At 37.1% G+C, this 27584-nt stretch overlaps 2 protein-coding genes across 2 annotated transcripts in view; one reads left to right on the plus strand and one right to left on the minus strand.

The window, feature by feature from the left end:
- Positions 1–7273: 7273 nt before the first annotated feature.
- On the minus strand, positions 7274–8907 carry cldn5a (claudin 5a). Its single transcript, XM_028457363.1, has one exon. The coding sequence runs from the start codon at positions 8651–8653 to the stop codon at positions 8006–8008; it is 648 nt and encodes a 215-aa protein (XP_028313164.1). The 5' UTR covers positions 8654–8907; the 3' UTR covers positions 7274–8005.
- A 2149-nt stretch (positions 8908–11056) lies between these two features.
- Positions 11057–27584, plus strand: part of zgc:63587 (septin-2A) — a 36101-nt gene continuing 19573 nt past the window's right edge. Inside the window, exons 1-7 of the mRNA XM_028457326.1 lie at positions 11057–11185; positions 23271–23323; positions 23681–23780; positions 24501–24587; positions 25002–25125; positions 25907–26041; positions 26624–26741. Of these exons, the coding sequence (XP_028313127.1) occupies positions 23297–23323; positions 23681–23780; positions 24501–24587; positions 25002–25125; positions 25907–26041; positions 26624–26741 (591 nt within the window). The 5' untranslated portion in view covers positions 11057–11185; positions 23271–23296. The remainder of the gene's footprint in view (positions 11186–23270; positions 23324–23680; positions 23781–24500; positions 24588–25001; positions 25126–25906; positions 26042–26623; positions 26742–27584) is intronic.

Genomic DNA, 27584 nt, shown 5'->3' on the forward strand with positions numbered 1-27584 from the left:
CTCGATGTGATGTTGAGGCTTTGGTGGAGTGATACCCTCGTCTCTGAATCGGAGGTTGAATTCCAGGTGATTCTTGTAGCGTGCTTGTGTTTTTTTCATCCTTTCCATTCGGCGAAATGCTTGGAAACAGTTTTGTCCATGACTTTCGCGTAATAATTCCAGCAAGTTCAAGGTTTCATTTATTTAGACAACTTTTTAAGGAGGTTTACTTTGATCTCCTGACATGTTTTGACTGTGAACTGTCAGTCTTCCTCAGAGGCGTCAACTGATAATTTTGACATGTCCTTGTGAGTTTTTTCTGGGCTTGGCCAGCCTGACAGAACTGTCAGGATATCAAAGCAAACTTCCTGAAAAAAGGTTATTAGCTGTTTTACACTGCTTTTTAAATTTAGCTTAATTAGCTAATATGTAACCCATAAATAATACTCAACCTGCCATGTGAGCACAATATAAGCTCACATGATGCTTAATGTCATGATTAATTTCAACTCACCTCGACTTCCCTAGAACCAATGTTACAGAAACAGATGGAGTATGTGTTCTTAGGAACTTCAGGGAGGGGTTTTATTGTGGAAACCTGAGAAAAAAGGAGTCAAGGCTGGGAATTGCAACTCCTTTCATGCCTGAGTGAAGAGATAATTTTTCCATATTGTACATCCAAATAGGGAGATGGGAATTTTATGATGAAAGCTTGGATTGACTGCACAAGCACATGGCGGCTACAAGTAAAATTATTATTTCTCGTCAACCCTGATGAATCAATTCTAAAGATCTAAAACAAAGAGGCCACAGAAACACATTGATAGGAGAAGCCATGAATGAGTTGGTTTTATGTAAGTTTTTCACTGCCAGCTCATGTATGCTCAGATTTTAGGTTACTTTTAAATATATTTACAGTAATATTTGTGAAATTTGTGATTAAATCTAAAAGTTAAATCTAAATCTCATAATGATTGCACTTCTTGTAGTGTTGACCTTTGACAGTAGGTACAGACAAGTGAAAAAAAAAAAAAATCTAAACCTAAAAGTTAAATATATCTAAATCTAAATGTTAAATCTAATTGTTAAATCTAAATGTGAAATCTGAATGTCACGGGTGAAACGAAATATTTAGCCAATATGCAAATTCACCGGAAGTACCAGAATAAAAGCTCACTGACACAAACGAACGCTATCCGTGATCATTTCAGACACATTTGAATGAAACATTTATATTTAACATTTAGATTAAAATCTAACATTAAGATTTAAATCAAACATTTATTTTTAGATTTGAAATTGAACATTTAGATTTAGATTCAACATTTAGAATTAACATTGACTTTGTATTTCTACGAGAGAAAATATATCACAAATTTCACAAATATTGCTGTAAATCTGGTCAAAGTAAAATTCATACATTATTTTTAAACGTAGTTGTTTCAAAAAGTTGCTGTTTATTTTAACATGCACAACTTTAGAATCGGCGCCCCATATACGTAATGTATTGTTTTATTCACCTAAGGTTAGATACTCTATTTTTTAAACCATGTTTATGAATGAACCAATGTGATAAATGCAAACCAGAGCAAAGCAAATCCATGTTAAACAGGCTTTTCCCTCCTCTTCCCAGGCTCTTTTCTCTGTGTCTTTGTTCAGGGGAGCAGCACACTGTATTTTCAGGAATAAAAGTAAAACAGCTTGTTATCCATTGAAGGGAGTCCTGCATGACTGCGCCACCTACCAAGGAGAATGGACACTCTCATCATCACAGCTGGCTGCAGAGGGAAACTTTCTGTGTGAGACTCCTACACCCCCCCCTCCCCAAGTGTGCAAAGCCTTTTATAATGGGAACGTCACGCCTGCAGGGATTTTATCCCACAGAGATGAAAACAGAAACAGAAAAAATATTGTGTTGAGCTCAAACAAATTTCTTCTTAACATCTTCATGTTAACGAGTGGTTCATTTTGATAGACTGTCAATATAAACTTTGCAAAAGAGCACAAAGGAAAACTGAATATTATTACTTCTAATGTTTCTTAGGCATTTCTGGCTATAGGTGGAATATGCAATAGAGCAAGATTATGTGATGTCATTGGACCCTGTGCCTCACTGTTAGCTCCGCCCCTCCTGTAAAAACGAGCACCTGTGGGCTCTACAATCTGTGGTGAGTGGTTGGACTGAGAGAATTGTAAATAGAGTGGTATATTGAGTTTTAAATAGTTAGTTAGCATAGCATAGATTGTCCTCTGGAGATTTTATAGTACAGACTAGCGGTGCATCTGAATAATCCTTCCTATCTCCTTTCCTATCCACTTTTCTTCAACCTCCAAAAGTGTTTAAGTGGCGGCCATGATAAGGAGCGTTCCAATTCTTTAAAAGCTAAGGAAAAGAGGCTCAATGCTTACTTTATAACCTCCTTTAGCCTAGGAAACACTGATGCATCCTTTACCAAAGGAGACCAGATAACGCTGCCCCACAATTCCTTGCGGCGATAACATTTAAAGGGACACAATCAGCCAAGCGTTCACGGAAACTCAGAATGACATAAAACAGAGCACTCTGTTGTTCAAGAAAAAGGTATCAGAGACATTTTTAGCCACATTATATTTTATTCAACATAGTTAATTCACCTTGGAATGCTTTGTGCGGTTGTACATGTGTATTCCTACAACGTTATGTCGGCCTATATCTTGCACAAATGTAACAATTTCATAAACCCATACTTATTTTGAATTAATGTTGATTAGTGAGTGGAAGGTGAGTGTGAGCAACCATTCTCAATGTGACGTTCTTTTAATTTCACTTTTTTTCCTCGTAGCCTCTTTTCCTTTGATTTACATTGTGATATTTGAGATTATATCAGCGGTTAGAGGCACAGGGGAAAGTGTTATAATGTGCTTTTAGTAGTTCATTGTCAGAATTTTTTTTACCATGGCAGACGTCACTAACCTTCACCGCCATCTGATTATTACGTCACCTAGTGGAAGTGCGTCTGATTGCCAAAACAATGTGATGGCCTTTCCCAACACCTTTCCTTAACCCTGTGACGTCATACACAGGGTTAAGGGAAGGTGGTTAGGAAAGGAGATAGGAGGGAATATTCTGACGCAGCCCATGTGTGTCTTAACTGCTCCAGGAGCTCCGCCCATAATCAAGGCATTTTTTAAATTTCCCCCCTACCCCTTAGTGGCAGGTCAGCCAAAACCAGGGGGGTTTGTTACACTTTAAGTTTACAGAAAATATAAAACAAAATATAAAATATTTTTTTCTTGCGATTTTAATAGAGAAGTTCTACAGAAGGCGGAGACGATGTGACGCACAGCATCACAAACAACCTCATTGATGCAGGTTGACTTAAATGAGAATAGCAGGTTGTAGACTGGCTTCACTAAAGCACGTATTAGAATGAAACTCACTCAGAACTTTGAGTGATTTCAACAACTGCTGAAATACAGATTATTTTACAGTGAATAGGAGTAAATGTATGTATCAAACACATTGCCCTGATTTAGAATTTATTGGTACTTCAAACCCAAAACGAGCAGGATAACTTCAGAAAAAAACAAATCAGTGAACCAAAAGTGTGAGGTTTGAACCCAAGAACTTCTATAGAAGGGGTGTCAAAGTCATTTTAGTTCAAGGGCCGAATACAGACCAGTTCAATTACAAGTGGGCTGCAGGTTTTAAGTGGAAAAACTATTTCTGCATTTATGTGCACAAGTTTACACTTCCAGTTATAAATGAGACATAATAAACGATATTCAAGCAATAAGTTACAGATACTTAAATGTACTTTGATATATTTATTCCTTGACCAATTTTTATTTAATTTGGGGAGATTTTGTGGAATAATTTGAGAAAAAATTGCAGAATTTTGGAAAGAAATTAGAGTTATTTCAACACAATTTACACTGTGATTTACACAATGATTTTTGCTCTAATTTTCTATTTGGAATTGGCCCCCGGGCCTTGAGTTTGACATCTTGTGACAATGAAAATGTGTAAAACCCAATGTGTTATTTCACATGTCATTCATCATTCCGACTACTGTGTGTGTATGTTTGGTTTGCCCATGTGTGCTTCCACATTTTCAGGAATGTCTGCCGGCCAGGCCTTTTATTAGACTCATCCATACCACCACATTATAGGCTCCCGTCACCAGGCAACTGCAGGTTTAGGCTGGTCACCATGGTGAGTGCCCATTGAGTGACGTGGCTGACCCTATTTGCCTCTGTCCTCGTTGGAATGAGGGCCTTTTTTTAAAAAACGTACACCCACCCACCCCCTAAAACTCTCTCTTCACACTTTAACCCGTTACTCACACACACCCAGCGCTTCGTCACCCTCTGAGGGGGGCCGAAGGGGAGGAATTAACACGGCCACACAAAACACACTGCCCCCTAAAAGCAAAGTCTTTGTGGGGAAAGCACAAAACACGAATACCTTACAGTGACATTTTCTTTCTATTAATCAGGTCACTCTTAATCAGCCAATTTTAACTGAGATGAATCTGTATTTGAGCTTTTGGTAACTATAAAAAGAAATGTGTTGCTAGTTTTTGTTTGTTTGTTTTGGGTTTTTTTGTCAATAAAGTTTAAGAAATGCTGATTATATTTGTCCAGAATACTCCACCACACAGATTTTTCTTCCATACTTGATCAAATTTCACCAAAAAACAGCAAAACGAGCTCAATAACACACATTCTCTTAATTCTCAGATTAATATTCAACACTTTTCTTTACTTGATAAGACTTTTTTTATGGTTTTAGTTGGCAAACTAATGTTAGTTTATTTGCTTTATTTGGCTCAGACACCACCAGCATGCTGACTGATGAACTTCTGAGAGTTTTTAATCATCCTATTATGAAAAAAAACATACTTTACACAACCCTAAATAAACGCAGACTAACATATTCATCAACGATTTAACTGGAAAAACACGGCTTACCAAACAAAATGTGCATTTTTGTCATGTCATGTGTACCCCCTCTTCATATCATAAGTACCCTTTCCATAATTTCATATGCTTTTTTGGTTTGTGCAACAACAGGCTCACCTAAACCCCTAAATGTGTTTTAAACATTGGTTCCCTAAGACTTAATCTACATATTTAAAACAATGAGTGGAATTTAAAATAAAATGGAGTCAAACTATACAACCTTTATGTGATTACTTCATTAGTAAGCACCATACAGTCTCCTTTGTAACATATACTGTAGCTAAGTATTGTCTCCTATTGTCAGAAGTGTGATAAAATGGTCTCTACGGCATTAAATAATCTCGTTTCTATCAATTACAAGAAAATATAGTATTTTATTTAACAATAGTACTGTTAGTCTGTGGTAAATTTGTTTTTAAAAAAATTAAAAATTAAAATTAAAAAGGAACTAGGAACATTGCCAGATTATTTTTAAATCAATTGTTAAATATTTCCGAGTAGTCCCTGCAATGTGCTCCAGTACCCCAGTTTGGGAACCACTGGACTAGAACATATGAAGAGTTCATTTGCAAAGGCAGATGAAAGCAGAGACAATTCAAAGATGAGTGGATTTGACCAAAGAGAGTAAATCACCTGAACTAAATTATGAAAACACTCATTTACTGAAAATGTCATGAGTTATTTGCTTTTACAAATGAACTACTCACACATTCTCTGCTGCTGACTGTATTCAGACTTTTCTGCGAGGCCATATTTTCAACTTCATGACGGGCATATGACCCGCTAAGAATCTTAAGTCACAAGCAGAAAACAAGTATGGATAAGCTTTTGTAATCCAGTCACAGTTTGTAATCAGGCTGTTAGTTGGAGACTGAAGGAACTTGTGTGGTTGTTTGTTCCTGCTCGTAAAACAGAACCTAAAGTTGTCGCGCTGATGTCTATGAAATACAGTCAACATGACGTTGCTATAGTTTTCACTCATTTATCATCACATAGATCTGTCTGCCCGTGCACACTCGTAGGGCGTAGGGGGAGATGAGGTTGTTAAGATAGTGACTTGCAGTATAAGAGGATTCTCCAGCAGCTTCTCCTTGGCTTTAATTTGGATGCCTTTCCCTGACTGCAGATGAGGAGGTGGGGGGGGTGAAATTGGTGTGGGGGTGGGCATGGGTGTGCATTGTAAAGCTGAACAGCAGAGTCCCACTCGAGCTGAATGGGCATTGTCATTTGGATTTCTATGGCTAACCAAAATACGTTCTCCCGCCGTGGGGGTTGGTTTGTGGATTCATGGTGGGAACGAAACGAACAGCCACGATAACACACACACACACACACACACACACTGGCTCCACTGGGAGCAGCTGTAAACACTATTTCACCAAAGGTTTAACATGATAGTCTGTTTATTCTTAACAACATGAAACAAGTATTGCATGGATCATTACATTGAATGAAAACATATCAACAGAAAACAACATTAACTCTTAGAAGGTGTGGGGAAAAATAACTTTCCTACGCACTTGCAGTAGTATGCAGGTGCTATAAGAAAACAAGGCTGTACATTTGACCTCTGCCTCGCTTTGCTGGTCCAAACTTTGAAAGTCACACCTCAACATTTCCCAACAACACAAGCACCGAGCTGCTCCAAGATTCACTTAAGCCTTAACACGTGAGAAATGATCGTCTCCTTGATGTTTATTGAATGATGTAGTCATTTGGCTGTGCCCATTTGTATGTGGGAGTGCAAATGCTATCAGTTACTGTACAAGTTTGTGCTGACAATGCACATTAACACAGAAGAAGAGCAGGGTAGTATATTTTCAAAGATAGAAAAAAGTTTGTAGTTACAAAAGCAACCAGATGGAAATACTAAACGTTTAGTTTTTACAGAAGCCAAGTACCTAACAAAGATACTCCAGGTTGTGAGACACCATGAAGGATGTGTGGTTCTGTAGACCAGGGGTTCTCAACCTTGCGGTCGGGACTCCAAAATACTGGGAGGGTGGTCTCCAGATGCTTTTAAGAAACCAATAATATTTTTTTATATAATTTGAGCCCATTTTTATCCTTTTTCTGCAACTTCACCAAACTTGCCCTATTTTAACCCCTTTCCATCAAATGTTATTGGCATATTTTTGCTCCTTTTAATGAATTTTTGCTACATTACTCCCATTTCTGCATTTAAATGCCTTTTCTGCACATTATTTTCCACTTTTAATTTATTTTCGGCACTTAAATCCCCACCCCCCCCCCCCCCCCTTTTTTTTTCACCACCACTTTTCCCACCTGATATCGCATATGTTGACCCATTATTGTCACTTTTAACCTCTTTTCACCATATTTTATGCTTAGTTTTGCTAATTTAACCACATTCACAATTTGTCATGCCCATTATTTGCTAGTTTAAACTAATTGTTCCCAATTGTTTCTGCCAATTTTAAGCCAATATTGACATTTTAATTACTTTTTACCTTATTTTCTGTCTGCCACTTAATTTGCAACTCTTAACTAATTTCTGTGATTTTAAAAATCCCATTTCACTACCTTTTCCACCATGTTTGGTCACTTTTAACCCATTTTTATTTCTGATTAAAACAAGGATTTACATCTTTAAGATGACTATATACTATGGCACAAATAATAATAATACATTTCCTTGATAACAGTGGTTATTATTCAGATAGGTTATCACAGATTCATACAACGGTAGACCATCATTTTGTTGACTTTATGGATGGACCCCAAAAAGCTCTCACTTTTATTCCCCCTTATAGATGGTCCTGTCTCCACATCACTGTTCTTCAATGTTCATGTCTGTGTTCAGCCACCTTCAGGTACAGTGGGGTTCCCCAGTTTCTTGCACCTTTAGGTTGAGAACCACTGCTGTAGACATGTAGAATATGCCTGTAGACACCCCCCAGCAGAGGGACTTTGGATGATTTTCGAAGTAGTTCAGATTTATAAAATAAACAAAGGGAAAACAAACAAAACAAAACCGTAGGTGTAAAGATAACGTCCTTTAAAATAGTAGACGCTGCGGGTCACTTTTACGCACCGCCTGCTCTGAGGCTGAGGCGCACAGCTACACATAATTTCTCTTGTCATAGTCCCCGTTTTGCGAGGCTCTCTTCGTCGGTGCGTATTTCACTGAGTATCCGGAGTTCTCGCTGGATGGACAGGAGCAGCACAAGAGCGCGCCCCCGATCAGCAGCAGCGCCGTGGCCGCCCAGCCGATGTAGAGCGCGGCGCCGATCTCCATCTTCTTAGACGAATGCACATGCGGGTTGTAGAAGTCCGAGATGATGTTGTTGGCCATCCAGCACAGGGGCACCAGCACGCAGAGGCCACTGATGATGTAGATCACTCCTCCGGCGTTCACCACGCGGGCTTTGACGTTCTCGGCGCGAATGCAGTTGGTGCACTGGGCCCCCGCGATCACCACCATCAGCCCCAGGACCCCCATCAGGGAGGAGATGATGGTGAGCGCCCGGGCCGCCTGTAGGTCGTGCGTAAGGGCGAGAACGGTGTCGTGCACCTTGCACTGCATCTGACCCGTGCTCTGCACCACGCACGACATCCACAATCCGTCCCAGATGGTCTGCGCCACCACGATGTTTCCGTCGATGTGAGCCGTCACTTTCCACATGGGCAGCCCGCACGTAGTCATCACCAAAAGGGAACCAATTACGCACAGCGACAGTCCCAGTATCTCCAGCCCGGCCGACACCATTTTCCAAGTTTGAGTTAAAAAACAAAGTCCTGGAAAGTTTTTCTTTTCCTCTAAAATCGTCTTATACTTGTCCTCTAGCTGTGTTTTGTATGAGTTTGTGTCTTTGTTCTGTTCACAGGAGCAGAGACCGTTAGACGCGCATCACTCACCACATTTACGCAGCGGTGTAAGACAACAGCTCTGCTTCTCTTTGTTGGAGAGAGGGATGTGAAAACAACTGGAATCACTGTAGCACCAGCAGCAGACCACCGATATCTGCTGGGTGGGGTGTGAGGACTCAGAAAAGAAACTTTCCTCCAATCCAGAGCCGCTGCATCCTCACGGGACCAATCAGAGCGCAGGGAATATTCAGGGCTGAATAAAGTGGTCCAGGGCGCATTGTGCGTTTGAACAGTTATACACAATGAATAGAGGGGCGCAGGAGAGGGGGTTATGGGTAAAGGGGTGCAGGGGGTGTTTAAGGTTATGGAGCAGCTGAAAGGCACAGCAGTTATACAGTTTTACCAATGACATTTCTCTGACAAGAAAAACTGTATTGACTTTGAAACAGTTCAATCATAAACTGAATGTGACATAGTCAGACCTCCATTAATGCATTCATTTAACCTTGGTCTAAACAAACACCCACAATATCTGTGAAAAATATTTATTTTACAAATGGTAAAGTTTGCGTTTGACCTTTTTTTTTTTTTTTTTTTTTTTTTTTTTTTACCAAATATTTCCTTACAACGTTTAATTAATAAAAAGGTTATTTCTTTAGGCCTTCCAAAGTATTTATCAATTTGACAACTAGGCCTAAATTGCATCTGTTTTATTTTTTGATGATATTATTGAAACAATATTTTGGTAGTTACTTTTTCTAGACTCCAAATTATAATCGTATTCTTAAAAAAACAAAAAGTAACCCATTCGTATTTGATCGGAGACCAGAAATACTTAATGGTTCCCCCAAATTTAATTAACTTGTGGAAAATTAGAACTATCCCTATATTACTGCTCATTCTGTTCTGCTCCGTCATTCTCAGTTTATCCAGGTCAGGGCGCATGGCAGAATCCTCAGCAGAGAAGCCCAGGCAGTCCTCTCCCCAAGTAGATGGTGTAATGAAGGGGTGTCAATCTCAGGTTAGTTCAGGGGACCACTTTGATCTCAAGTGTGTTGCAGATTTCAAAATAATTGTGCACTAGTTTGCTCTTCCACATTTAAATGATACATAAAGCAATAAATTACTGATATCAGTCGCTGCAGGATCTTCACTTAAATTTCCTTGATTTTGTGACCAAATTTTATTTGAGTTGGGGAAATATGTGAAATAATTTTAGGAAAATTACAGTATTTTGGAAACATTTGGAGTTCTTTCAACAGTTTGCAATTAAAAAAAATGACCCACCATATGATATAAGCATGGAAAAACTGTGTGCCCTGCCAGTATTGGAGAGTTTCATTGAATTTGTGTATTTGGGGTGGCCGAGATGTCTACATTTGAATTAGATGATAATTTCCTCAATAATGAATGGCCAGATTTGGCCACCGGGCCTTGAGTTTGGCATGTTGTGTAGTGGTTAGCACATCCTCCTCACAACAAGAAGGGTGGACACTTGAATCCTTTCTTTGTGAAGTTTACATGTTCTCCCTGTGCTTATGTTAGTTTTCTCTGGGTAACCTACTCTGATTTCCTTTCACCATCCAAACACATAACTGTGAGGTTGATTGGAGTGTCTAGACGGCCTGTAGGAGTGAATGGGAGTGGATGTCTGCCTGTGTTTTGCCCTGTGATGGACTGGCGCCCTGCCCAGGGTGTACCTTGCCTTGCCCTCAATGAATGGAGTAATAATAGCTAAGTTGTAATAGCATATTCACTCCACTCGATTTGGATATTTTTTTATTTAATGTTTTAACAGTATCCCTTTAGATGAATCTCTTCTATTTGAGGTGTTCCGGCTTTATGTAATATCCAGCCAAAATTGTTTGCTCTCCATGGATTTTATTTTTAAGATATAAAATAAATCATTCATAAAAAGTACTTGAAATGTGTGTGTGTGTTTTTTTTAAAAAGAATTTTCACATAATTTGTTTATCGGTAATACATTAAAAATGTTTTTTGTTATATACATATTCAGTACATACAGGTACATTTACATTTAAAACCAACTAAATTATTTCTAAAACTTTATGCAATTTGTCTGATATTACGTTTTGTTTTGTTTTTAGTTGTAAATTATTGACACTTTTTATGATGTATTTTCATTGTTTACAATCGGTCAAAAGTTGAGTAGACAAAGAAAAGATCAAGAGACGCTTGGGTAAACTGGCCTACTCTGGAAGCCATGTTGGTTCCTGTATATAACGGCTTTGTTTACGAGTCAGCTGCCCTGGTGTTTGAGCCAAAATGGCGTCAGTAGCCGCCGCTTCGGAAAAGCCAGCAGGAACGAGGGCGGATTCATGGAGCGGTTTCCGGGTTTCCCTTCCTGGGCTGGGGCAGCAGCGAAAGACGAAAAAGCTTTGGTTTGACTGATAATTCATTTAACGCACAGGTAAGACACAGCATGGAGAATATTAATTCTTATTTTACACACTTTATTTTTTGTACCAGCCGGTGCTGCGGTGAACGATACCCGGTTGGAAAGTGAGCTGTTTGTTACATGACACCAGCCTCGCTAACAACTGTTGCTCTGCTAAAGTTTGACATGAACGTCAACACACTTTATACATGACTTTTAAACACAGTGTGAGTTTACTACACGCTTATTAATAGAAAATATACTCCATAAGTAGCGATATGTCCACTTCTGTTGTGTTTGGCCGCGTTTGGTCCCAGTGTGTCTGACAGACTGGGTGTGGTGGTGGTGTACATCATAGTGACACACACACGTGTCAAACTCAAGGCCCGTGGGCCAAATCAGGCCTTTTAGAGCATCCAGTGTGGCCCACAGAGGAAAGTTGTTGTTTTTAAACTGTAAAGTGTCTGAGTTTCTGGAAAAGTGCTTTTAATAAAATATATTTTTATTATTATAAAGTAAAAATTAAAGAGGAAACATGAATAAAATAATTTAGTTGTTGATATCACAGGCCCTCCAAATGCACAAATTCAATGAAACTCCACAATATTTGCTGAGCTCACAGTTTTTCCATGCTTATATCACATGATGACATTTTTTTTTTTTTGTGTTAAAAGTGTTAACAAAAACTCTGAATTTTTCCCAAATCCTGAGGTTTTTCCCAAATGATTCCACAAAATTTCCCCAAATTAAATTAAAATATTGGTCACAAAATAAAATAGATTAAAGTGAAGATCCTGCAGGGACTGATATCTGTAACTTTTTGCTTGGATTAGTGTCTTACATATTGTATATCAGTTATACAAGGCAGTACAAAGTAGGGTACAGAAATGTTGAAATCGCTCTTTTTCCCCACCTAAAATCTGTTGCCCACTTAAGATCAAACTGCCCCTGAACTAGAATGAGTTTGACATGCCTGTCTTAGAGGAATAATAGCTGATTTGTTTTATATTGTCCTTCATCAGGCCACATAACTGTCCAAATAAACACTTCCTCCTCTCCAGTTCCTCCGAACGGTGATGAGAGCTTTTCCCTCTCAATGTTTATAGCTTATTTATTCTCCCATTGTTCACTGTTTGGAGCTGGAGGGAAACTATCTCCACTAATGCTGGTCCACTTACAACAGGAATGGACAACTGGTGCTCAGTCAAAATTTGTGTGACTCCCAAGGAAAATAATAATGGCTTGGTTTTATATAGCGCTTTTGCAAAGAGGCTCAAAGCGTGTTCCAGAAACAATTATTCATTCACACCAGTCAAACGGTGGTGTTAATCTACATTGTAGCAACAGCTGCCCATGAATCATGGCTGCCAAATTTGCGCCTAATCATGCACAATTCCTACAAGTATTAGGGTTAGTGGCTAAAGTACCTTGCCCAAGGACACAGCAGCAATGACTGCAGAGCAGGATTTGAACTGTTTACCCTTCGGTTATTGGATGACCCACTGTACCGCTGAGCCACAGCCCCAACAATTTGCCTCCAAAAACACAATAACTGACAAAAAATACACAAAATCACTTAGAAAAACACCCAAAATAAATAAAATATACACAAATTGACTCAAAAAATACAAAATAATAACAAAAATGCACAGAATAACAAAATGTATAAAATAATTTAAAAAACACCCAAAATAAACAAAATATACATGCAAATTACTCCCAAAACACAAAATAACAAAAATGCATGAAATGACTTCAAAAACACTCAAAGTAATAAAATATACACAAAAATGACTCCCAAAACACAAAATAACAACAAAAATGCACAGAATAACCAGAAATGCATAAAATGACTTTAAAAAATACCCCAAATGAATGAAATGTACACAAAAATGACTCCAAAATAACAACAAAAATGCACAGAATAACAAAAATGTATAAAATAACTTCAAAAACGCCCAAAGTAATAAAATATACATCAAAATTACTCCCAAAACATAAAATAACAACAAAAATGCACAGAATAACCAAAAATGCATAAAATGACTTTTAAAAAATACCCAAAAAGAATGACATATACACAAAAATAACTCCAAAAACACAGATTAACCACAGAAATGCACAAAATGACTCCTAAAATAACATAAATACACTAAAGGACAACAAGAGACTAAACCTTTTATTGTTCACCGTAATAATCTTCCGATCGGTCTATTATTCGAAATGCTGAGATGATAGACTGATAATGAATGTCTGGCCTAAGTTTGCACCAAAAGATGGACAGGCCTTTAAAAAAACGAACGTATGGCCATTGTCAACCTACTCTGAACTTCAATTGTTTACTTCATTGAATAATATTATTTTGAGGACCTGCACAATACATTTAGCAATAGACTGCGTTTTCAACTATCTGCTATAATAATACAGTCATATTTAGAAAATGCCACCATGTGTAACTTTCTTATTTACATTTGCCTATTGTTAAATGTTTTATTGAAGTTTCACTAAAGGAATCTCAAACAATAATTGCAATTGGAAACCATGACGTTTTCCTATTATGTGCCTGCTTACGTGGCTAAGGGCCAGTATTGAAGCATTATCATCCATCTTGGTTTTTCAAACTGTAATCTCATTGCAGCAGCTGTCTATTACAAAACAGAAAACCACTTGGCTTGACTACCCAGACAGGCAGCGATTATTTGGATATGAGAAGGAAAATATTACAGTATGAAATACATCTAAGGCCTCTAGTCTAGCAGCTTCACCAGTCTCTGACCTCTCCACTTCCCGTGACCTTTTCACCACAAATGTTGTACGTTACGAGGAGGGAGGGAAGACATTTGTCTGGAATTACTGTATGAACCAGGAGGGGATGTGAAGTGAATGGAAAAACACAGCATAGCTCACATCGACAGAAGCAAGGGGGAAATTGACGATTGTGTGTGGTGCAAGAATGATTATGTTGCTCAGCGGGGTACCTTTATTCACCAAACTGTTTGTGGGAATACGATGCAGAAATAACCTCTATTCTCACAAAAGCCTACGTACGGTAAATGGAATGACAGGAAAATGGTCATAACCTGTGTTATTATTTCTTGTTCATACCACGGTCATCAGGTAATTCACGTGTCAGTCTCAAGGCCCGGGGGCCAAATCCAGTCCTTTAGAGCAAGGGTGGGCAACTCTATCACAGTGGGGGCCACAAAAAATGTGATTGTATCTGATCAGAGGGCCACAATATCAACATTTATGTCAGCTCAGCATTTAGAATAATGACAAATTTGAGCATTAATTAATTAATACTGCTTTAGAGCTTCCAATTCGGCCCAAAAGAGAAATTAAAGTGACAGAAACAAAGGTGAATTACGGTATTACCTGACTGCATTTTATAGCACAATTAAAATCCTGCATTTTTTTGTTCTAAAAATTATTAACATAAATTACCCAAACTAAATATAAATTTGTCACAAAATCAATGACATTTAAAAGATAAGATCCTGCAGGGAATACAGGGGAGAGCTTTTTGGGGCCCATCCATAAAGTCAGAAAAATGGTGGTTCATTGTTCTATGAATCTGTGATAACCACATTTATTTATTGATCTATTAATATCCACTGTTATCCAGGAAGTTTATTATTTGTGCCATAGTATAGTCATCTTAAAAGTGACAATGTGGTGGAAAAGGTGGTGCAATGGGATTGTAAAAACTGAACAGAAATTGGTGAAAACGGTTAATAAGTGCCGAACAGGTCTTGAAAGTGGGGAAAAAAGGCATTGAAATTGATGAAGTGGCAGAAATGGGAGTAATGTAGCAAGAATGCATTAAAAGGAACAAAAATATGGCAAGAAGAAGTGATGGGAAATAGGTTTGAATTTGGCAAGTTTGGTGTAGTTGTAGAAAAAGGGTAAAAATAAGCAAAAATTGTTCAAAAAATATTCTTAGTTTCTTGAAGGCATCTGGTGACCCCTTCTCAGTGTCGCACAAACCATTTTGGTAAAGGAATGTAGCTCCACCTACTCTCTCAGAACATATGACTAATCATTAGTGATTTGAACAGTTTAAGTACAATGTTGATAAAATTACAGGGAGCTGAAACATATTAAAAGTTGTTTAATGAAGACCCAAACATGTCCAAGCCCTAACCTCGACAAACGTTTTTCAAATTTTGAGGGGCTGGCATGTCCACCAAATAGGTTGTACTGTATAGCAGATATTTGTTATATTCTGAGAGTAGGTGGAGCTATATTACTATAGCAAATTTCAGTTTCCTATATAATATTGTAGAGAGATTCAAAGCTGAAAATGGAAGAAAAATAAGGACACGTGAAAATGGACACATACCCCCCTCACTAAATTGGCCATATTTCATAAATGACTCATGCGATCAAACTAAAACTTTGCAGTGTGCCTACTGAATAATTAAGGACAATTAGTAAAATTTCAGAGGTTTTTTTTTAGACCAAAGTTTTGAAAATTTGTTAAAATGACGATCATGAATAGTTTTATTTTCCAAGCGTTGTATGGTATGTTCAGTATATTTATTTATTTATTTGTTTGTTTGTTTGTTTGTTTGTTTGTTTATTCCATTCATTAAAAAAATCTATTTAATAACATAAAAGTTTACAAACTTCTGAATGAAAGGGAGCAGAAAGAAGAATAATCTTATGCATTCTTTATATCAATTATCAATTTAATGTTTGTTTATTGTTATCATTTCTGTAAAACATGACATCATTGTATAGCATACGAGTTGGCTGTAAAGGCTGCTGCGTAACAGTAGTCAGACTTTAAATATTCAGTTTTTATGAATATTTAGTTTTGTTCATTATTGTAATATTTGTTAGTCCATCAATATAGCTTTACAAATCATTTCCAGCTTTTAAGTTTTCACTAAAGTCTAAATTCACCATATTTTTTTATAGTTCCTGTGTAGAAATGTTGTAGTTCCTTTAAGATTTCCACATGTTTTTAGTGATTTCCTATTCTGCCCTCATCATCATAAACATCCATCCTGTACTTTAAACTTTGTTAGTGTGCTACAAAGAGGCCTGCTGGTTTCCTTACTGTTGAAAGGGGCGCTGTGTATATTCCGCCTATTGTGGATTTTTGTCTTTTGTGTGTTGTTTTAACAAGTGTCCAAAGCTGTCGTTTGATAACCTGCCCTCTATAATGTCTTCAATTATTACTGTACTGGTGCCCTTCAGCACTTCTTCAGTAATCCAGGATGTGTTTTTACACTAGATTTAAGATCAGACATGGGCCCCTTTGTCTAATTTTATTCAACCCCCAAAGTAAACATGACAGAAAAATACATTAAAACAGCAAAAAATAAACACATTTACTATAAAAACAGATGTCATGGCAAATTTGCGGTTGACCTCATTTGGAGACATGATTTATTGCTCTGGTTGAATGATGGAGTCCAGTCGAAGCGTGATGATTTTATAAAAAAAGGATTTATTATAAACTAAATTAAAAAGAGTACAAAAGAAGAAGTGTCCCATTCTGTTGGGAGTAAAGGCGGCCAGGTACTAAGCAGGATGGTTCAAAAGGTCTTGTGTCCGGCTCAGGATATACATGACTGACCAACAGTTTCACAGTTTTAGCTTTATACAGATATGAGAAAAATTTCCAACCCTGAAAAAAAGAAAAGGAGGGAGTCAGATGCTCCCAACAGTGGAGACGTTGGAGGATGATGAAGATGTGTATATTATGAGGAAGGTTGGGCGCCACTGGTATCTGTCCTTGATAGTGTGTGTGCATGTATATCTGCATGTGAGTTTGAATTTGGCCTTCAGTAGAGACTGTGTGTTGTACTGTGGATACAAAACGATCTGTAGTGTTTAATCTAACGTGACTCAGCTGTTCAAAAGTGCAAAGAGTAATGCAGTCATCATGTATTAAAACATGACAAATTGTACACATGAACACACATTTGATGATATGATGATAAATATAATTGCCATAACACAGACTACAAATATACACACAAATAACAGCAAAACAAAAAAAACGACAACAAAAAACACAAAACGACTCCATAAACAAAAAAACGACAACTAAACAACTTTAAAAACAGACAAAACACACAAACATGCGAAACAACTGAAGCGTGCAAGATGACGGAAAAATGCATCAAATGAGAGAAAAAAATACATGTGAACAAAAGTTACAAATTTATACAAAAACACTCGAGACTACAATTTTACACACAAATTACAGAAAAAAATCCAAAACAACAAAAAAACACAAAATGACTCAATAGTCCATTCATTAAAAAAACAAGAGACAAAATTATTTCAAAAACACACAAAACATCGAAGGCACACATAATGACTCCAAAAAGACACCAAAAAATGAGAAAAACATACAAAATTAGAAAAAAATATGCAACATGTGAACAAAAATTTAAAATGACTCTAAAAACAAAAATCACACAAACCCTTTGTTCATTCTTTTAATCAGACAATAACATCTTTTTGTCCCCCGCTGTGATAGAACTTAATGCTTATGTTTGTAACTTAATGTGGGCCAGACACCACTATATATGTGTATATGTATGTATTTTTAATTAGATGGCTCATGGTGGCTGTGATTATTTGTTGGGTTGTACCTGTTTTCATTACTATGTTTCCTCGTATTAGATACACAATTATCTCTATCCAGTGGAAGTCAGTGTGTGGATGTTTGGCACGGTCTATGAGGAAGGTGAATAGCTGCACTCTTGCTGCTGGTTTTTAATGGCTTTACACCAGTCAATAAATCAACATTATATGCTGTAAATGCCAAGATCTTTGGCACTTAATGTTGGCATTTTCCCTTTTCAGCCTTGTATAATCTCCCCATGTCTGCCCTAGTGATTGCTGCGTGTGTGTGTTAGGAGCTCGACAGCCCATCCAGTTTAATGGCCATTTTTAAGAGTGTTTCATTGATGTGCCTCCTGCCTGTCTGCCCTGTTGTGTTATTTTTCTTTGTGAGATTACTACTGCAATATTGGAAAGGTTTAATTAATCTTCTGGACCACTAATGCTGGTTCCCACTGAGCCTGAAAGAAAAATAACACTTGGGGTATGTGACACACGTGACTGCACTTGTGTGGGCTGCTCCATGAAGTCTGATGTCTGTTATAATAAAAGCACTGCATCACTCATTAGATTAGAATGAGTGATGTCATATTTGGACAACCCTGACCAAGTGCTGACGCTAAACTTTTCTTTAGAGTGCGAGAAAATGTGAAAGTGATGTTTGGAGTGTCTTTGATAGATAGTCTGTGTTTTAAAACGTGTTGTAGAGACATAGTGTAGGCCTCTCAGAGCAATAATTTGCTCGAAAAAAATAGATGTAAAAGGTTGAAATTGCCGCTCAAAAGTTGGTTTTGACCTCCACTGTAAGCACACTCTTATTGACATTGTCAGAGAAGTTTCATGCATTGCATTGTGGGATGTTGGATGATATAGATTTTAGCAGCAATCCCAACCTTCTATATCTTTTGTCAGTAAATTATCTTCGACTGCTGTATGCTATAAGTATGATTGGGATGATAACCGTTCCCACTGAACGTATACTTCCAAGTTCCCCAAGATGCATTTCGAAAGTTCTGAAAGCATTTAAGTGAGAAAATGACAAGTTGAATATCAACATTTGCTCATTTAATCCATAAAACTTGCTTTCCAACATTTCAGAGATTCTACGTTGTCCCCCATTTACTACAGACAAAACTTCCTATTGACTTCAAAACATGAGCCCTAATTTACAAAAGCGGTCTAAGGTCTAGTGGTCTAAGTTTGACAAATGTCTTTTTTTCTTCACTTTAACATATTTAACACGGCAAATTACACCTTTAGAAATACATATCCTACAAAAATAAACATGAAGTTTCAAACCTTCCTCAAGAAAGCAAATCATCACAGAAAAACATTGCTTTTTGAAAGAGCTCTGAATCTTTTATGAGGATGCTTGTCCATGACATTTGCAACTATTTTCCCAATACATATAACTGCAAAAAAAACAGTACTATTGGGTTGTCCTTAATTGATACCAGTGCTTTCTTCAGGCGTCCAAACACAGCTTCTTCCATCCCAAATGATAGGTGTCTCTGCCATGCTGTTAAGCATGTGGTTGGCTATGAAATGTAGCCAGGCGTGAAGCACGTGTTCTCCCTCCTCTTTCAGCTGAGCTTCCCTGAGGTTTCAGGAGCCAAAGGAATAAACGGGTCTTTTTCTGTCTACAGTCTTGATTAAATAAACCTGTCACAAGTTTTCATGTAGATCATATCTGTCAAGTATCAAGTTTTGGCCGGGAAACTCCCGTATTTTACCCCTCTTTCCCGCCATCCTCCCGTATTAGTATTATCCCGTATTATAATGTAGTAGTAATTGAAAGATAGATAAATAAAAAAAATTCCTCTGCCTCTAAAAGTTGTCACTAGCCTAGCGAGAACTGCCACCTGAAGTGGCCTGGGTGGCAGTTCTCGTGAGATTAGTGCCAATAGCAAGACCAATGAGAAATTAAAAGAAAATATGTAATGAAAATAAAATGTAAATGTCTAACTTAAGGCAGGCATACACTGCGATTTTTGGCCCAATTTGAGCCGACTTTTGACTCGTGCGACGTATTTGTGGGATCGTGTGAGTCTCTGCTAGATCGTGTGTCGTGCATCATGTAGTATACATGCGGTCACGAGAAGCGATTAACACCTCACGACCAGCTCCCTATCAGCAATCGTAGGTCGTAAGGATTTCAAACATGTTTGAAATCCAGTTGCTCCTCGTGAGGGTATCTCACAGTTGAAGCAGTGCCACGGACCGGCTTACCGTAAACGCTCACACTGCGCATGCGCAAACACCGTAGGACCGCTGTAAAATTGATGGACTGTCGTTCCCACGTCTGTCCAACCAGCTCCTGGTCCATCACATCGCCGTCTTTTCTTTTTTGAAGCCCTTTTTGCTGAGATTTGCAAGCGTCTCTCCACTTCCGGCTTTTTCTTCTTCGTCTGTTTTAATGGCGATGCTTCAGTGTTCTAATTTGTACGTTGCATTTCCAGAAACAAGACCCTGACTTGTCGTGTATGAACATACAGTGTGAGCAGTCAGATCGTGTCAGAGTGTCGGTCTGTAGTGTGAGAACATGAATCGTGAGCTGCGCACATTCGGACTCTGCATCTGAGTCACACAGTTTGAGCTGGAGCTGAGTGCCACGATTGAAAAAATCGCACATTGTATCCCAGCCTTTAAAGACAAGCAATGTGAAATTAACAGTATTTTATATCAACTGTAAGTATATTAAATAAAAAAATGTGCTCCATACAGTATACCCATTTATGTTTTCATTTAGGCTGTAATATAATGTAGCAATTAGAGCTAGGCAATATATCGAGATTCAAGATGTATCGAATTGAATGTTTTGGCGATATAGTAAACTACAATATTGCATAATGATATATATATATATATATCATTATGCAATATATATATATCTTATTTCCCTTATTTTGGGGGTCGGCGTTGAGCCGAACCTTGCATATGAAACCAATCTTTTCTGCCGATCTATTCTACTTCCGCAAAGGTCTTAAAGTCGGTCATAAAGTCAGCCACTGACCTGTGCCATGTTCATTCTGTCATTACCTTTTGACTTATGAAAATGTTATACATGATGCACTTTATTATTTCTGTAGAATGTTTGACTTTTAGGAGCTTTTATTCTATAGTTCTTGAAGTTATTTTTGTTGATATTTTTACATTTCAATATCCACAAAGTTGCTGCATTTGGACATTTTTAATATTTGCTGTTCAAGGAAACTTAAAACTTAGGACACATCTGTTTGTATTGTTTCACAGGTATTGTTCAATGTTTTACAATAAAATAAGATTGGAACATCCAAGGTGTATGGTGTCAGTTATAAAAAAAAATTCGGTATCGGCCGATCAAGCTTTTAAAAAATCGGTGATCGGCCAGAAAATTGCAATCGGTGCACCCCTACTTATTTTGTACCGAAATACTCGTAATATTGAGTTATGAGTTTTGGTCCATATTGCCCAGCCCTAGTAGGAATATTCACAGCATTTCAATGTCAACAAAGGTCGGCCTACCAGATTCTAATCACCTAATTGTATTTAGTAAGTGGTTGACAAGTGGCTATTTTAGATTTCTTGTAGACTTGTGTTAAAATATAAGTGATACTGGAGCTTGGTTGGGGTGGTGGGACGGCTCGTAGTGGGCACCAGAAAATTTCCCTTGTTTTCAAATCCAAAACTTGACAGGTATGATGTAGATACAGAAAACAAATCTGTAATGATTTTCATGGTTTCCATTTAAATATTTGTTAGTTTCATGCTGATGCTGAGCGGTCAGTTGAGGTTCCCATGCCTCTGCCTCGTTCAGTCGATGTTACATAAGCAGAGTGCATCCCTGTTTGCCAGCGTATGGTAGCCAGCTTCTTTCTAATGCTTATCACACCCCACCTGTCTTGTGCCACATGGTGATAAAATGGAGCCTGCTCTTCCTGTCTCGTCATTATGTGGCTAATTTATCAGGAGCCCTGACGGCCATAGAATAAATACTGTAATAGTTTAATGGGAGTTTAGGAACAAATTGTTACTCAGGGCTTGTAATCTGTTCTCCTTCCGTTGATAGTGCTGAGAAAGTTGTGGCCATTAACTTTAAAGAACAGCTCAACAATGACTTTTGTCTGACGCAAAGGCTTACACAGGGAAAATGTATCTGTCTTTTTCAAACATAAAATATATATATGTATATATATATAAGAAGATAGGACCTGTTTGTCATTCAGTTTCCGTTACGTGGAAGTGTCCAAGAATGGAAGTTTGAGTTGAAACAAAACACAAAGTTAGATTTAAGTAAGCGACATTCGTGATTTTTAGTAATCTTTCTAGAACAAATTTGTTTCTGTAATAAAATTAAAAAAAGGCCACATTCCAGAGAAGTGGAAACTGTGCAAAATTAGAATATCTGTGGCATGAAATAAATAGACCAACTCATGAATTTAGTTTAAAACTAAACTAAAATTAACTTCCACAAAGCACAGCAATGACTTCTCCTCTAGTTCTCCTGTTTCTTGTGTTGTGTTCTGTGAATCAGTATTATGGGTATACCGGGAACTTGTTCAATGAGAACGATTCCGATCTGTTTGGAGTGCAATTTAAAAAAAAAAAAAAAAAAAAAAAAGTGATTAACTGCATTATTATTTTTTTTTTGGTATTTGTTTTTCATAATTAATTAATCGCAATTAATGTGATAAATTCCCAGCACTAATTGTAATATTATCTACTAGGTTTTGGTCCATTAGGACCAGAACCTCCAGACACAAAAACAGCTTCATTCCCTCTGCCACCATCCTCATGAACAAAGTCCCCCTCCCCCAGACCTTCTCCTCCCAAAACCCCCAATCACCACCTCCGTGAGGACAATATTACCTGCTGCACTGTATATATATATATATATATATATTTATATTTATTTATCATATTTATCCTATATATTTATCCTTTATTCTCTATCTATCCTTTATTTATCCCTCATCCTTTATAATTATTATTATTATTGTTGTGGCTTTTGTTTTGTTTTTTTGTTCCGTGCACTGACTACCAAGTCAAATTCCTTGTGCTGTCTTAAAAACTGTACTTAGCAAATACAACATTTCTGTTTTTGATGTAAACAATGCTGTTTTTTGATGCCATTTTTCACTGTATAAGATAAATATTACACTATAATCATGTAAATAAAAATACTAAACATAATGTATTTTATTTATTAATGCAGTACAAGTCTTGCATAATGTTAAATATCACAAAATGGTTCAATAATGTTATTGTGATGGATTTGATATTGGTTTGATTATTTATATGGAATACTGTGTGCAGTTAGTTCTAGGTAAAATGGCAGCTGAAGTGTAGCTGTTCTTGCGGGGGTGTGGGGGGGTCGTGTCAATTCTCCTGTATATGTCTATGATTAAAAAGTAATGTTTCTCATAAATATTTTATTGTTGGTGAGTGTTAAATTTGAATATTGGTAGAATAGAAAGTAAGTCTACAGCAGCTCTCTGTCCTTTTCATCAAACAGCTTTTATTAATCGTCTAAATGTCCTTTTTCTTCTTTTAGGCCTAATTTTCTCATACACAGTGAGGATGTCTCAGTCTGGAGAAAAAGGGAAGGTGAGTTAATGGAAGCCTGTTATCTGTTGAACTATGTCACAGCGAAGTGAGGCTCTAATAAAGCTGGTGATTCAGAGTTACGTTACTCAGTCTTAACTTAATCTTAAAGCCTCATACATGCAAAAGCATTTACAGAGGATATCCTGTAGAAATGCAATTGTTTCATTGCCAAGCTTTATTGCCTGTTGGAAGCTTTCCATAAAAAACATCATCACTCACTCACTCATTTATATTCACCCACTTACATGTTTACTGTTGGTCCTGATAAACCCTAATGTAATGAAGGCTCACTGTGCTTTAAAACCAGTTGGTGGCAACTTTCTGTGTTATATAAATGTTGTGTTTTCTGTTTTAAAGTTCCCTGATGCTGCAGGTTATGTCGGTTTTGCCAATCTCCCAAATCAAGTGCACCGTAAATCTGTGAAAAAGGGGTTTGAATTTACCCTAATGGTAGTAGGTGAGTAATTACTCTTGCTTATTAATTTTATTGAGCTTTTGTTTGACTATGACGGCGTATTAGGGCCATATTAAAATAAAAAGAAATCTGAGCACTACGAGATTAAAGTCGTAATATTTCAAGATTGAAGTTGTAATTTTATTAGATTAAAGTCGTAATATTTTGATAAAAAGTCCTAATATTTTGATAATAAAGTCATAATATTTTGATAATAAAGTTGTAATATTTTAGAGATTAAAGTCGTAATTTTATTAGATTAAAGTCGTAATTTTATTAGATTAAAGTCGTAATATTTTGAGATTACAGTCGTAATGTTTTGAGAATACAGTCGTAATATTTTGAGAATAAAGGTGTAATTGTATTAGATTAAAGTCGTAATATTTCGAGATTACAGTCGTAATATTTCGAGATTACAGTCGTAAAATTTTGAGAATAAAATTGTAATACTTTGAGAATAAAGTTGTAATTTTAGTAGAATAAAGTTGCGATATTTCGAGATTAAAGTCGTGAGAATAAAAAACTCGCAATGTTATTACTTTAATCTCATAAAATGACTACTTTATTCTTAAAATGTTATGACTTTAATCTTGAAATATTATGACTTTAACCTCATAAAATTATGACTTTATTCTTAAAATAATATGACTTTATTCTCGTTTAATGTAGCGCTATTACGCTGTTATTTGCTTTTTTTAATGCTTTTTTTTTTTTTTTTTTCAGGGGAGTCTGGATTGGGCAAATCAACACTCATAAACAGCCTGTTTCTTACCGATCTCTACCCTGAGCGTTACATTCCCGGTGCAGCAGGTATCCTCTACATGCACATGGGCACATACACACTGTCTTACAATGGCATCAAATACCGTAATAAAGAAATGTCTGCTGCTAAGTCTCCAGCAGAGCATTTCTTTCTAACAGGAATGTTGAGAATGTTGCTGTTTAAAAAATATGGCCCTGCCCTCCTTATGACTTGACTTAGATTAAGACTTGTTTTGGCTTTAAAACAATCCCCCACTCCCTCCTCAGTTAGTCAGAGGAGATAAAAGGCAGCATTAGACTTTGATATTTAAAAAAAAAAAAGGAAAATTATTTCATTTTAAAGGGCGTATTTTTCTACTCTTATGCCCTCATGCAACAAATCCTGAAGCTCACGGTGAGGTTTTTGAAGTTAAAATTACAAATTAGCCCAGGTTCAAAGATTCTTGTGTTCTAACTCCACAGAGAAGATTGAGAGGACGGTGCAGATTGAGGCATCGACTGTGGAAATTGAGGAGAGGGGAGTGAAGCTACGTCTGACCGTGGTCGACACCCCTGGATATGGCGATGCCATCAACAGTCAGGACTGGTGTGTTTCTACTCTGTGTAGGAGGAGGAGAAGGAGGAGTGATGCCAATCCGTCTCAATCATCCTTCCTTTTTTTTCCACCACTCCCTTTCTTTACTTTCATCCCAAAGCGATCGTTTCTCACCTCTCGTTCCTCGGCTCCTGACTTATTGCTATCCTTTATACCAGTGGTTCCTAACCTTTTTCTTGTCGTGACCTCATTTTTGTATCGCAAATTTTTGATCATGTTCGTCATTACAGATACAGAGTTGCCAGTATAAGTGCACAAAATAACAATAAGCCCCAGCTCAGATATTTTTATACAGCATTTTGTTTTGACTAGACCTATATTTGAAAAAGTAAAAGTATAAAATACAATTGTTTGCAATCGTGTGTGGTGTTTTAATTTGAAAAAAATATTTTTATTAATTAAGGTACTTGGCTTTCGGCCTCTTCCTGCACTGTATATCTATTTCTGTGATATTATGTTTGTTTATTTTTTTTGATTGTGCAAAATAAATTAAAAAAAAGAAAAACTTTGAAAAAAATATTATTATTATTATTATTATTATTATTAACCTAAAATATATAATATATATAATATTTTTTTATTACAAGACATTTCAGAGGACCCAATTTTATTTCCAGGCGACCCTTGATCCCAAGGTTGAAAAACCCTGCTTTATACCCTCAGTGTATGTTTGTTTAATCTCAATCATAGTGGCGCCTTTGTCTGCATTCTAATGTAGTCCTGACAGGAACTATAATTGTATTAGATTTTTCAATATTTGTTTTTACAACAGCTTTAAGACCATCATCCAGTACATTGACAATCAGTTTGAGCGCTACCTTCATGACGAGAGTGGACTGAACCGTCGACACATAGTGGACAACAGAGTGCACTGCTGCTTCTACTTCATCTCCCCATTTGGACATGGGTGAGTAAGAAACTAAAAAGACCTAAAGGTCCAGTATTATGCTATTTTTCACCCATCTCCATTTGTTCTAAGAACCCTAATAACAGTTTTAGCCTCTGAAAAGTTACTTTCTGAGCAGTTCTAAAAACAGGCTGTTTTGGGGCTTACTTATGCATATTCATGAGTACGCGTGTCTGTAGACTTATAACACATAACAGCTGATCACTAGCGATTTTCTTTTGCTATCCACACATCACCTTGAATAGTCCATTCAAGGTGATGGTTCACTGTTTTGTCCAACCTATGCATCGCATTGGGTCACAAACACGTCAGATCATCTCAAAGGCATAACGAGGCAGTATAATGGGTACTAAAAATGGAGCTGCTGGTGACGTCACCTTGCGAGAAAAATCTGACTGGCCCGTTTGGAGCTGACTTTTTGACCCTCTGACTGGGGCTAAATGAATGTATGCCACTGTTACAAAACCATTATAAAGTGATTTTTTCCTAATACTGCCCCTTTAAAGCATAAAAAAGAATCCACTTTTATTTTTGGCTGTTTTAGTCATATTTATTTATCCACACTCTGTTTTTCTTCTTCAGTTTAAAGCCATTGGACGTTGAGTTTATGAAGGCTATCCACAGCAAAGTCAACATCGTGCCAGTCATTGCTAAAGCTGACACCCTAACCCTAAAGGAGAGGGATCGTCTAAAGAGGAGGGTAAGTCTTAGTTACACAGGCTTTATTCTGAATTATCTCTACCTCAATTCAAGTTTTTGTAAATTAAATGGGTTTTTAGATTTAGCTCTGGGTCATGACCCTTTTTATTCGCCTCATTTATCCCACATCTCCTTACAAAATGAATATTAACAATATAATACTGTAACATGTGGTAACCTTCTGGACTCTTTGCGACTTTCATTATTGGGGCTCATTCTTTTCCCTATTGTTTACACTCCACATGCAATCATTTTCTCCAAGATATGACTCTTGGCACTCTGCAGGAATGTCATAATACAGGCTTTTTTCTTGATCTTTTGTTTGTTTTCAAACCATCGGCAGACGGACGAGTTGAGCCATTAGAAACTGGATCATAATGATAATGGAATGGAATGATACATTAATAATAATAAAATCACTGTCTATCAGTGTTTGGCAGGCAATGTGTCAAATATTCAAATGTTTCGTTAGGAAATCAAATGTTTTTCCTGTGGTGATGTTAGCATTACGTTTTTTCAATTTTCTATCGTAGTTAGATTGTTTAAAGCAGTGGTTCTCAACCTTTTCAGCTCGCCGCCCCCAAAATAAAGATAACACATACCAAGGACCCCTACTGTTCCTGAAGGTGGTTGAATGCAGACATGAACATTGAAGAACAGTCATGTGGAGACAGGGCCATCTTTGAGCGGGAATAAAGGGGAGAGCTTTTTGGGGTTCATCCATAAAGTCAGCAAAATGATGATCCATTGTTCTGTAAATCTGTGATAATCACATTTATTTATTTATCTGAATAATATCCACTGTTATACAGGAGGTTTATTATTATTTGCGCCATAGTATATC

Source organism: Gouania willdenowi, chromosome 9 (assembly GCF_900634775.1).
Source record: "Gouania willdenowi chromosome 9, fGouWil2.1, whole genome shotgun sequence".
In the NCBI taxonomy this organism is placed as follows: Eukaryota; Metazoa; Chordata; class Actinopteri; order Blenniiformes; family Gobiesocidae; genus Gouania; species Gouania willdenowi.